Consider the following 12421-nt stretch of genomic DNA (forward strand, 5'->3'; position numbering starts at 1 on the left):
AACTTTTTAAAGTGTTGAAGAGCAGAGATGTCAGCTTGAAGACTAAGGTATGCCTGACCCAAGCCATGGCATTTTCAATAACCTCATATGGATGTGAAAGCTGGACAGTAAATAAGGAAGATTGTAGAAGAATTCATGCCTTTGAATTGTGGTGTTGGAGGAGAATACTCAACGTGCCATGGATGCCAAAAGAACCAATAGATCTGTTTTGGAAGAAGTGCAGCGAGAGTGCTCCTTGGAGGCCATGATGGTTAAACTTCGTCTCTCATCCTTTGGACATGTTGTCAGGAGGGAACAGTCACTGGAGAAGGATGTCATGCTGGGTAAGATGGAGAGTCAGAGAAAAAGAGGAAGACCCCCCAACGAGATGGATCGGCCTGGTGGCATCATTGATGGCGTCAACTGTGGCAACAGTAGTAAGGTTGGCCCAGGATCGGACATTGTTTCGTTCTGCTGTGCATGCGGTCGCTATGAGTGGGTTCTGACTCTATGGCACCTGACAACAACAACAACAATAACAATGTCTAAGCTGCCCATCCCTGTCAACCCTGTATTCTAAAGGGGTGGGAATGATGCTTGCTGTAAAGATTAGTTCCCTCTTTTAAGCTAATACCCCTAGAAGTGTAGGTCAAGTTCACCAAATTGTAGTGGATTACTCTCTTTTCCTCTTCTTTCTTCCTCTAGTCAAGTTCTGATCATCCAGCCATTGAAGCCAGGTCAAATGGGTGTTATCTGGAAGTATGGGTGTTCTTGTGCATCTCCCCTTATTTCATATCAGCTGGACACTTCACTTTCCATTCCCGTCCTCTGTGGCCATGTCCCTGTCCCTGGGTCCAGGAGTCCTCAGGTCTCGCCATACTGCTGGCCAACCAGGTCTCAGTCCAGGTGGAAAGGAGTTTGTTGAATGTGGTCAGACTTAGCTCACAACTTCATCGCTGTTGTTCCCCCATTTCCCCTTAGCAGTAAACCAACGTCGTCACCAGCAAGACCACCAGCAAGACCAGCATTTGCCTGTTTGTGTATTCCCTTTGAGTCTCAATCTTGGAAGGGTGTTTGCCCTGAGGGGACCCGACCGCTTGCCCTGATGGCTTGGCTTCCCAGTGAACAATTTGCTTGTTTTTGTAGTAGTCAATTGGACTGCCATTACTATTTTTTATTTTCCCTGCTGGTCTTTATTTCAAGAAGTATCTCACAATAACTTTTTACTTCCTCTTGTTCATATTGAGTCAGATCTGACTCAATGCAACCTTTTATATGGTTTCTGAGTATTGGCTCTTGGATTTGAACTGCGAATCATCAGGTTAGCGGTCCAGTGTGTATCCTACAGCGCTGCCACCGGGACTCCATATTTCTATTCAGTTTTTAATCATTAATATGTGTACATACAGTTCTTAGAGGAAAGAGGCTATTTACTTACTTAGCTCAGTTCTTTTCACCTAGAGATATTTATTTGATTTCCATTTTCTCTTTGCTACGTTGGAAAATGATGTATTTGTTTAATCCATTTCAGAAGGAAGCGTTTGGTCTAGGAAGCAAGAGGGAAGTTGAGGGAAGGCTAGGCAGAAGTTGGGTGATGACAAGGCAGTGTATAGTGTAGATAAAGGACTGACTAATGGAGGATGAAAAAGAGAATTACTGGAGAGAGAGCGAGATAAAGCACCAGCAGTATTGGTAGGTTTACATGGTCCCTTTGAGGCATTAGCTCCTATAATATCTTTCATGGAGTCCTGGTGTGGTGTTGTGGGCTAATGCCCTGGACCCCAAAGTTGGTTTGAACCATAAGCTCACCAGCTGCTCCTCAGAAACTCTATGCAGTATCACTATGGTTTGGAACCATCTCGACGGCACTTGACAATATATCTCATAGATATAGTAACTTTCATTTGGAAAAGCAAAGACACCTATCCACATTTCTATTTGTAATTGTATTATCTCAAATACATGTATAGACTTTTATTCTCTTTCTCTCAGAGAGCTAAGGTATTTGTTTCTTTATTTCCCTAAAATAACTTTTCTAAGATAGCTTACTTGGTTGTTCTATGAAAAGCAGCCAGTATGCTTTAAGAGCCCCACTTATAGGATCTAGTGTATCAAATTTACTGACTTTGAAATCTACATTTAATTTTAGTTCTATAGTTTTCATTCTGTTTCAGATGAAACAATTTTGTGTTACCTCATCAGTGTTAGAACTTGTTAGAGATGGCTTATATATAGCAAAAATTTAATGATATTTAAGGTCCATAAGGAGCCCTGGTAATTCAGTGGTTAAGTATTTGGTTGCTGAAATATCGGAAGTTCGGATCCACCAGTGGGTTTGGTTTTTAGTTTTGGTTTTGGTTTTGGTGGTGGTGCTGGTGGTTGTGTGCCGTGGAGTTGATTCCAACTCTTAGTGACCCTGTACAGGGTTTCTGAAGCAGTAAATCTTTACTGGAGCTGAAAGCCTCATCTTTTTCCTGCGGAACAGCTGGTAGTTTCGAACTGCTGACCCTGAGGTTCGCAGCCCGATTTGTAACCACTATGATACCAGCGCTCCTTGTTTTAGGTATTATAAATTAAGCTAAGAAGTGATTTAAATTACACAAGAGGATGGATAGAAGTTATATATGCAAATACTGTGCCATTTTATATAAGGACTTGAGTATTAGTGAATTTTAGGTTCATGGCATCCTGGAACTAATCCCATGCAGATACCGAGGGGCAAATGTATGTCATGTTTTGTAATGTTGTTGTTGTTATGTGCCGTGGAGTGCATAGCGACCCTGTACAGGGTTTCCAAGGCTGTACATCTTTACGGGAGCAGAAAGCCTCATCTTTCTCGAACAGAACAGCTAGTAGTTTTGAAGTGCTGACATTGCGGTTCACAGCCTGATTCGTAACCACTACGCTACCAGAGCTCCTTATGCTTTGTAATCGAAGTTTGAAATTCTGTAATGATAATAATACTGTGATGGTAAAGTCTGTTGTCTCAAGCAAGGTCTCTTAGAGTGATGGTGGTGGTGGTTATGTGTTGTGGAGTCGGTTCCAACTAACAGCGACCCTGTACAGGGTTTCTGAGGCTGTAAATTTTTATGGGAGCAGAAAGCCTAATCTTTCTCCCACAAAACAGCGGATAGTTTCAAACTGCTGACCTTGCGGTTCACAGCCCGATTCCTAACCACTAAGCTACCAGAGCTCCTTCTTAGAGTGATAAAAGAAGAAAAACAGAATAGTATAGCATAGTGGCTTTCAGACTTTTTTTTTTGTTTAAACTGATAAAAGTGTGCTCTATTAGTGACTCAGATAGCATTACAGTTAGTGACATTTTCCCAAATGGTTTTTGGTTTTTGTGCGATTACAAACAAAACTAGCATTCCTTGGATTTACAGGGTAATTGTCGTCCTGGAAAATTCTGTCTCTGTTTTTAAACCCAGTGCTCCCTCCCTCTCTTTCAGACTTTTAAACTTCTTTCCTTTTAATTGTGATGAATATATTGTTGTTAACTGTTCTTGAGTGTATTTGACTTAGGGTAATCCCATGTGGCAGAGTAAAATAGCCCCATAATGTTGTATATTATAGCCCCCTATAATCTGTACAGAAGTGGACTGGCAGGTTTTTGTCCTTTGGAGATGCTGGGTGGGTTGAAGCCATAGACCTTTACCTTTACGGTAGCATCTTAGTGCTTTGTTACTGTCCACCAGGGCTCCTTGTGGTGAATGTATGTGTAACAAATTCTTTGCCACCCCTCTTGATTGTTAAAGTTAAAATGTAGTGGTGGATGCTATCAAGTTGATTTCCAACTCATAGTGACCCTGTGTAACAGAGTACTACTGTCCCTTAGGGTTTTCTAGACTGTAATCTTTATGGAAGCAGACTGTCAGATCTTTGTTCTGCCAAGCAGCTAGGTGAATTAGAACTGGCAGTTTAGGGCTTACCCATTGTCCCTCAGGGCTCCTTAAAATTGGTTACACTCAGATAATTATAAACAATTTTTTTTTACCTAGTTGTTGTTCCTTGGAAACCCTATACAGGGTCGCTATGAGTCAGAACTGACTTGACAGCACTTAACAACAGTATGATTTTCCAATATTACATTGTAAAGTCATATGGAATGTGGGTTATTATTATTTTTTTTAACCTTGTTAATTTATTAGCTGTGAGCTAATGTGTTGGAATGCTAAGTTGGTTTGAATGGCAAGGTTGGTGGTTCAAGCTCACCAGACACTCCTCAGAAACCCTATAGCTGTGTTCACTATGGGTTGGAACTGACTCAGTGGCACTTAACAACATGAGACCTGTTTGAAAAAAAATACTAGACTTATGGGTTATAATTTTAAAAATTTATAATAGTTATATGTATGTATGTATGTATATGTGTGTATAAAGAGCTCTGGTAGCATAGTGGTTACCATAGTCAGAACCGACTCCACGGCACATAACAAACAACAACAACATATATGTATATATGAAGGAATGTCAAAAAGTTCGTGGGAAAATTCCATTGTCTTTTTAAGAAAAACGTGTTTTTTTGTGAGTGAAAATTTACAGAGCAGATCATCAGTTTTACCTTAAACAGTTCTTCATGTACTTTGTTTCATTTCAATGATTGCAATCCCTTCCATGTAATATCAGTTATCACACTTCCTGTTTGTACTTATTTTTACCTTCCTTTTTCTTTTCCAATCATTTTAAATGTTGTCCTTAGGTAAATGTTGACCATTCCATGGTATACATACCTCACTAATGTTGTGGCCCTCTGTATAACTATCTACTGCCTGGATGAAAATGGAGCCATGAGGATGAGTACAGTTCCAGACCTCAAGGATGACCAAGGGCCAGAGTCTCAGAGTTCCACTTGTCTCTTTCTGACCAGTAAACGTGATCTTTTTTAAAAAATAATTTTAGATTTTGCTTTCGGGTTAATTCTTTATGTGAAACTAATTTTGCAAATTTCAAGATATTCTAGTATTCAAGGCTTTTCCTAGATAAACCAGTAGTTTATTCCTATGTTGTGAAGATGGCCAGAAATGCCTCCACAAAATTCAAGAAGTGCTTCCTAAGAAGTGGTACTCACTCAGTGAGAGTTATATGGCCGGGAACATTGTGACCAAAGGAGAGATTGTCTCCAGAGAGAAAGTAGGCAGAGAAAATAAATACCAGCCCTACCGGGCTCCATGATGTGAAGGAAATAAAAGAACAGGTAACTTCCAGTTGAGAGTACAGGGAGAGGGGATGTTTGTTTTCATGGATTCAACTAGGTTTAATTCTGCAAGTGAGGGATTAAAATGTTTTCTAATCACTGAGCAAGAGATTGTCATAATGGACTGATTTGGAAGGCAGAAGATGGAAGATCAGTAGACTACTTCTGAAAAACCAACCATTAAAAATCCTAATACAGGTCTATTCTGAAATACATGGGGTTGTCATGAAGTGTAGTTCACTCAAGAATAATTGGTAATAGTCACCTGTATTTGTTCTGAAAGGTATTTTTTTGAGACTTGTTTTCTATAGGTTATTTTTTTCTCTACTTTTTAGTGGTTCTTTATGTACTTGGGATGTTATGCAGTTTATGGACTCCTGGTGTGGCACTAGGATTAGCACTGGACTTGGAACCACAAAATCAGCTGAGAGAACCCACCAGCTGCCCCTCAGAAGCCCTATTCTGGGTTGTTATGAGTTGGAACTGACTTCACAGCACTGAGCAACAACGACAGTGCTGCTTGTAGTGGTTTCTGCCATGAAAATTATTACTTATTTGTATTTAATTATAATACCCTTTTTTATCTTCTCAATTTTAGATCATTATTAGGAAAGTTTTTACATTTCAGGCGTTGGGGCAATCTACCCCCCAAGTTTTGTTTTAAATATAATAACTTGGTTATTTGAAGGGGTTGTGGTGGCAGAGTGGTAAGAGGGCTTGGCTGCTAACCAAAAGGTCAGTGGTTCAAGCCATAGAAGAAAGCTGTAGCCATCTGTTGTCCAGCCTTAGAAACTCTCTCGGGCACTTCTACTGCATCTTACAGGGTTGCTGTGACTTAGAATCAACTTGACAGCAAATTTTTTTTTTTTAATTACCTTTTTGACTTTATACCTTTAGATCTTTGAGACATTGAAATTTATCCTGGTCTGTGGTGTGTGTAATGAATCCAATCTTACCTTCATTAATACAGTTACCCAGGTTTCCCTAAGTTATATATTAAAAAGTTCATCTTTTCCCAGTGGTGTGCAATACCATTTTTATTATGAAATCAATCTGTCTTTACATAGACAGATTGAGTCAAATTACATTTGAGTCTATTTGTAAATTTTCTGTTCATTTGATTAGTTTGTTTTTTGAGTTTTTTTTTTTTTCATTCTAAATCTAAGGATTTCAATAAAAATAATTAACCTAAATTCCTTACTTATTTTGTCATTTCTCTGTTTTGAGTCTGTCCCTGTAGTCTGAATTATGTTTCTTTTTTTTTTTTCTTTCAATATTAATAATTTGTTCATTAACAAGGATAATCATGTATTTTTTTCTCTATGTTCCTGGTCTTATTAAAATATAAGCTCTTTAAAGTGGAACTTTAAAAATACAGCTTAGGAAAAAAACAAGCAACTTCATGAGAGTCAATAATGCTCATTATTATGTCCACTTAAGAGATGCCATTTCATAAAACTAGAGTTGTTGTGTTTGAATTTCAAATAATTGTTAACCCAGTTCTTATGTAGCTTTTTTGCTAGTCCTGGTGTGGCGTTGTGGGTGAATACGCTGGACTGCAGAGTCAGTTTGATCCTCAAGGTCTGAGGATCATCTCACCAGCCCCACTCATCAGAAACCCTGTACAAGGTCGTTATGAGTTGGAACCAACTTGACAGTACTTAACAACAACAAAAACTTACGTTGTGTATATTTATCCAGAAGTGAGATTTGGGACAGAGAATCATTTTCTTGTTGCTACATATAATATAAAATCAGTAGTTATTTTATGTGTCTCTCCCCCCCCCCACCCGCTCTCAGATAAAAAGCTTTAGGATATGTAGAAAGAAACGTGTAAAAACAATGGGTAGTTTTCTGATATTCTTTTACCAGTGTTTATTTTTACCTCCTACCCCAAAGGTGTACTTAGAGATTTATTTATCTTTGCAAGGGCTAGAAGTAGAAAATTCCTTCGCCTTTATTCCCTGACGCAATTCTTTTTGCTTTTGTCCTTTTCATTCCTCACTATTTCTAACAAATTATTCTTCCAGTTGTATTTATCCCAGTTACACAAGATAGCTTAAGGACTTTGTAGGATGCTTGTGGCTAAAAGAACTGCACTGGAGAAAAGTTGTGATTCATCTGCACTAATCCCTGTTCAAAAAACTGCTCAGGATGTAAGACACATTCAACATAAGGATAAGTATGTAGATGAATAGGGTCTCAGGTCAGTGGGTAACAGTGTTTCCATGACAAAGATCATTCAGAATTTCAACTTGAGGTGCACCATCCATCATCCTGAGGTCCATCCTCCTGAATCCTTACATCTTGGTATTACATCTATCCATTCAGTTACCAAACATTTACTGAGTTGTTTTTTTAAAAATAAAATAAAAAAACTGTGCTGTTCAGGTGGTCTACATTTATTGAGAGAGTGGGAAGACGGAAGGTTAGTGCTGAGAAACTACGGCTCAGATAATGAAGTAAAAATTAAAAATAAAGCTCCTAGTGTTCCAGGAATTCATTGTTCCCTGTCTCAAGTTTACCCATCAACCAAGTTTACCGATCGACTAAACTACTCTGTGACTTAGGAATTCTAGCTTCTGGCTACTGATATTGGATTGTTGTTCAGAGAGTTTTGTAGTTCAGGCACTAGAGAATGTGAATGGTTCTTCCATAGAGTAGAAAACTAGAACTATGGCCACTCTGTTCTTTCCAGATCTTACTCCTTTGCTGTTGTTATTAAGTACTGTAGAGTTGGTTCAACTCATAGAGGCCCTATATAGGAGTGACTGGTAGATTTGAACCACTGACCTTTCAAGTAGCAGTCTATTGCTTATAATGCAGAGCCACACCAGGACTTCTCAGCCTTGTTGTTGTTGTTGTGAAGTGCTGTTGAGTCAGTTCTGACCCATAGCGACCCTGTATAGGGTTTTTGAGGAGTACCTGGTGAGCTTGAACCGCCAACCTTGCAGTTCAAACGGCTTAGCAGTCTGACGTATTGACCCACAGCACCACACCAGGACTCCTTACCCTGTACTAATGACCGACTGCATGTTGAAGTATTGTTTATTGGAGAATTCCATGATTTAAAAGGCTTTTTAAAAATATAGTTTCATTCTCCTTTCTGTTCTCAGTCCACTGTCCTACAGTATTCGGTACTGTGGTTTTATACATCTAAGGTTGTAGTGCTGTCATAACTTAAAAACAAATAAATAAATAGTTTTGTGGATATTTTTTGTGTTTCTTCTCCCAAATGATCTACCCCTGTTTTCCAAATGAATTTGATTAGGCATTGCTGTAAATTTTTATTCAGTTTACTAATTGTCCACATATTATTGACAGTTTCACAATGGTGGGCTTCTCTCAAAGCTGCATTTCCCCCACTTTCACTCACTGGTAGGTGAGGCAGTTACCAAGGAGCATATAAGACTGCTCATGTGTTCCCTTTGAGTTTCAGTCTTGGAAGGGGAATTACCCTAGTGGGCTGACTTCTCTTGCCTTAATGGCTCCAAGGCAAACAGCTTACTTGCTATTCTAACAGCCATATAGTCTGTCTTTTTTCTGCTGGTCTTTCAGGAAATATCTTCTGTTCCTCTAGCCGTTCTGGGTTGGTCTGCATGTCTTTTCAACTGGAAATGCCAGGACAAATTTTTTAAACATGTGTACTATTTACTAGATTTAATGTATTGATTCTGCTTTCCACCTGAGATATATTGTTTTTCACAGGATCAAATTGCCTATTAAGCCGTTTGACTAGTTTCTCCACTTTTATTTCCTGTTAATCCTCACATTAGTATATCTAGGTTCTTTTTTTAAACACATATTTGATCATGTTGTATGAATATTCCAAGCACTTGTGTCATTGTACCCTCTTTTTTAAAAAAAATTAATTTTTTATTGTGACTTGAGTGATAGTTTACATGGGAGAGCATCAGCTTTACATTCATCCTATCATATTTCATTTCATTGCAGTGATTACAATCCCCTCCATCATGCATCATCATTCAACAGCATTTGCTTCCAATCCTTCTGTTTCCTTTTTTTTTTTTGAATGTACACTGAAGCACGCAGGAATATATAACCACTCAAACAACCAAAGGATATACCCTGCAAGTCTGCCCCCCAACCATCAGCACACAGCACCTCTCCCTCCTTGAGTCTAGAGTCCTCAGCTGCTCTGTCTTTTCATGGTCTCTGCCTCCATCTCTGGCATCACTGCTTCTCTGTATAGGGTCCCACACTCCACTATTCTTCCTTAATGGTCCCAGGGTTCTCCACTCCTGGACTGCAAGATCAATCACTCCCCTCCTTTTGTTACAAAACGTCTACCTTTACCTTTGCAACATTCACAATCAGTCCTGATAGCAATTATTCACAATTGAACCACAAGTGTCTTATCCCCATCTCCTTTCAACAGCCCCTCTAGACAGGTTGGAAACCACACAATGGAGATTCTACTTTCTCCCACACCCTCTGAAACTAGGCTCCCTCTTGAAAGCTTGTAAGCCAGTCACATTGTGCCTTTGTAGCCCCCCATTCTGGGTGGCCAATGCCTAAGTTGCCCATCTGTATCAACTCTGTGTACAGAGGTGGGAATGATCCTTGCTGTAAAGATTCATTTCCTCTTTTAAGCTACTACATCCATAAGTATAGGTCAAGTTCATCAAATTATAGTGGGTTATACTTTTTTCCTTCTTCGTTCTTCTAGCCGAGTTCTGATCATCCAGCTATTGAAGCCAGATGCTTCACTCTCTGTTCTAGTCCTCTGTGGCTATGTCCCTGTTCATGGACTCAGGAGTCTCCAGGTTTCTCTATACTGCTGACCAACCAGGTCTCAATCCAGGTTGACAAGAGTCTATTAAACATGGGCAGACTTATCTCACAGCTTCATTGCTGTTTCTCTCCAACTTCCCCTTATTGGTAGAACAACGTGGTCACCAGCAAGATTACATGCCAGCTCGTGTATTCCCTTTGAGTTTCAGTCTTGGAAGGGGTGTTATCCTGAGGGGACTGATTGCTTGCCTTGATGGCTCCCCAGTGAACAACTTGCTTGTTCTTGTCATTGTACCATCTTTTCATGCTAAGTAATGAAAAGTCCAAACTTCTCATACTATTCTTTGTGATCAGAGCATATGCCTTTCCAATTTTCACCTCTTTAGAGAATTTTGAAGAGAGAGATCTTACCCTGTCTATATAATTGTGGATTCTGGTAGAATACACCATATTCCTGGGTCAGTCAAGAATAATTTAAGTAATAGCAATAGCAGTAGTTGTATTATCATCATTTTTCTCTTTTACCCATTTCTCAAGTTTCTGTTCCACTGGAGTGTTATGACACAGGCTAGGGGACACCTGTACATGTAGTTAGGTTTACTGCAATAGAGGAATCTGAACATGCTCTGGGATCTTGGCCTTCTTGTTTCTTTAATTTGTCCCTTCTGTTCTCTTCTAACGAAGTCTTTCTGTCCACTTCATCTTAATCATCTGTCTGAGGTGGATGCCTTCTTCCTTTTTCCCTGTTGTGAGCCTGTGTCTATAAATGTGCTATTTATCAAGCTAGCAATAGTCTTCTATGTTACTTTTATCTCTGGACATTCCAGCGACCCTTCCTGATTTTTACAATGACTATGGCCTTAATACAATTAGTGTAAGTCCTCTTGCTTATTTTGCCATACTGTGATTTGGTCAGTGTCTAAGTGCCTATAGAGACACTATTTCATTTATCCCTCAGAGAATCCCATAGAACAGTGCATTAGTTAGGAATGTGCTCAGCTGCAAAGAACAGATAACTCATCTCATAATGAGTTTATGGGCAGAGTTTTGTTTTTGTTTTTCCATGTGAAAAATTCAGAGATACACAATTGTTAGTGCTTTTTAACACCACCTTCTCTTGTAAATCTCCACCTGCTTATTGTAGCACCTGAAATTCCCTTTTCTCTGTTTCTTTAAGTCCAAATTCTGCCTATTATTTTAAATCACAAGCTCTTGTTCCTCATATTGTCAGGAACTACCAAGTTGGATAATGGCCTTTAGCACTAAATTATCGATAGAAATGTTTTGTTGTTAGTAGCTGCTGTTAGGTAGATTACTGACTCTTTGTGACCCGTGTGCGCTGGATTGGACTATTGTGATTCATAGAGCTTTTATTGGCCAAGTTTTAAAGAATAGATGGTCAGTCCTTTCTAGCGTGTCTTAGTGTGGAAGTTTTCCTGAAACCTATTCAGCATCATAGCAACACAAGCCTCCACTAATTGAACATGGATCTCCTGCCTGGAAGTCAAGAATTCTACCATTGGGCCACCAGTGCTTCATTATATGTGTCTTAATCTGTGGCACTGTAGGATAAGCACTGGAATGCTAAATGAAATACGGTAGTACAAACCCAGCAGCTGCACCTTGGAATCTCCTGTATAGGGTCTCCATGAGTTGGAACTGACTCAATAACGCTTAACATCAGCAACAGCAGTCTTCCCTAATAGACTATAAACTCCATGTCTAATGCATCTTTTGTACCCTCCACAAAGTGTTTTCTTTCATCAGTTCTTGGAGATTGAATGATAAATGAGTAAAATCTCTCCTGTAAGATAACCTAGTTTAACTGGTAGTTAAAGCTGAGCAAGGAGGTAAGTTGGCAGGAAGTACAGATTTTAAGCAGGTAATTGGATCTCCTTACATTTTCCTTAGTGAAATGAAAATTATTTTGTTTATGGGAATTGATTATACATTTGTCTTAAAGAAATACCTTTATTGTGTAAATTAGATTTTGAGTTCTTAAGTATTTCATTATTGCTATCAATTGTATCTGTATTATCAAAATATTTTATTAATTATGTATGGAAATAAAATGGAAACTTCTTTCTTTCTTTCAGTGCTTAGATGAATATGAAGATGATGAAGCAGGGCAAAAAGAGCGGAAACGAGAAGATGCAATTACACAACAGAACACAATGCAGAATGAAGCCACAAGCTTATTAGATCCAAGTACTTCCTACCTGCTACAAGTGAGTATTTAAAAACACCAGAAAGTCACTAGTTATTAAGTTATTATTGGTGATTTCCCCCCCAGTCTTATTGGTAACTGTAAGTTTTATTTTTAATAGATTTATCATGGACTTTCTTTATTTCCAAGCATTTTTACTTAAGCAGTGCTTCGTCTTAATACTTGATTATTCAGTATTTCTTGATTAGGCAGGCTTAAGCCACATCAATTGTTAAATTAACCAAGAAAAAAATCATTTCCTTGATATGCAAAAGACTGAAAGA

General features: G+C 38.8%; 1 protein-coding gene across 1 annotated transcript in view; it reads left to right on the forward strand.

Moving 5' to 3' along the window:
• Positions 1–12421, forward strand: part of PAWR (PRKC, apoptosis, WT1, regulator) — a 123776-nt gene that overhangs the window by 76163 nt on the left and 35192 nt on the right. The window contains exon 2 of the mRNA XM_006871840.1: positions 12028–12159. Coding sequence (XP_006871902.1) covers positions 12028–12159 — 132 coding nt within the window. The remainder of the gene's footprint in view (positions 1–12027; positions 12160–12421) is intronic.

Source organism: Chrysochloris asiatica, unplaced genomic scaffold, assembly GCF_000296735.1.
Source record: "Chrysochloris asiatica unplaced genomic scaffold, ChrAsi1.0 scaffold00175, whole genome shotgun sequence".
NCBI classification, from domain to species: Eukaryota; Metazoa; Chordata; class Mammalia; order Afrosoricida; family Chrysochloridae; genus Chrysochloris; species Chrysochloris asiatica.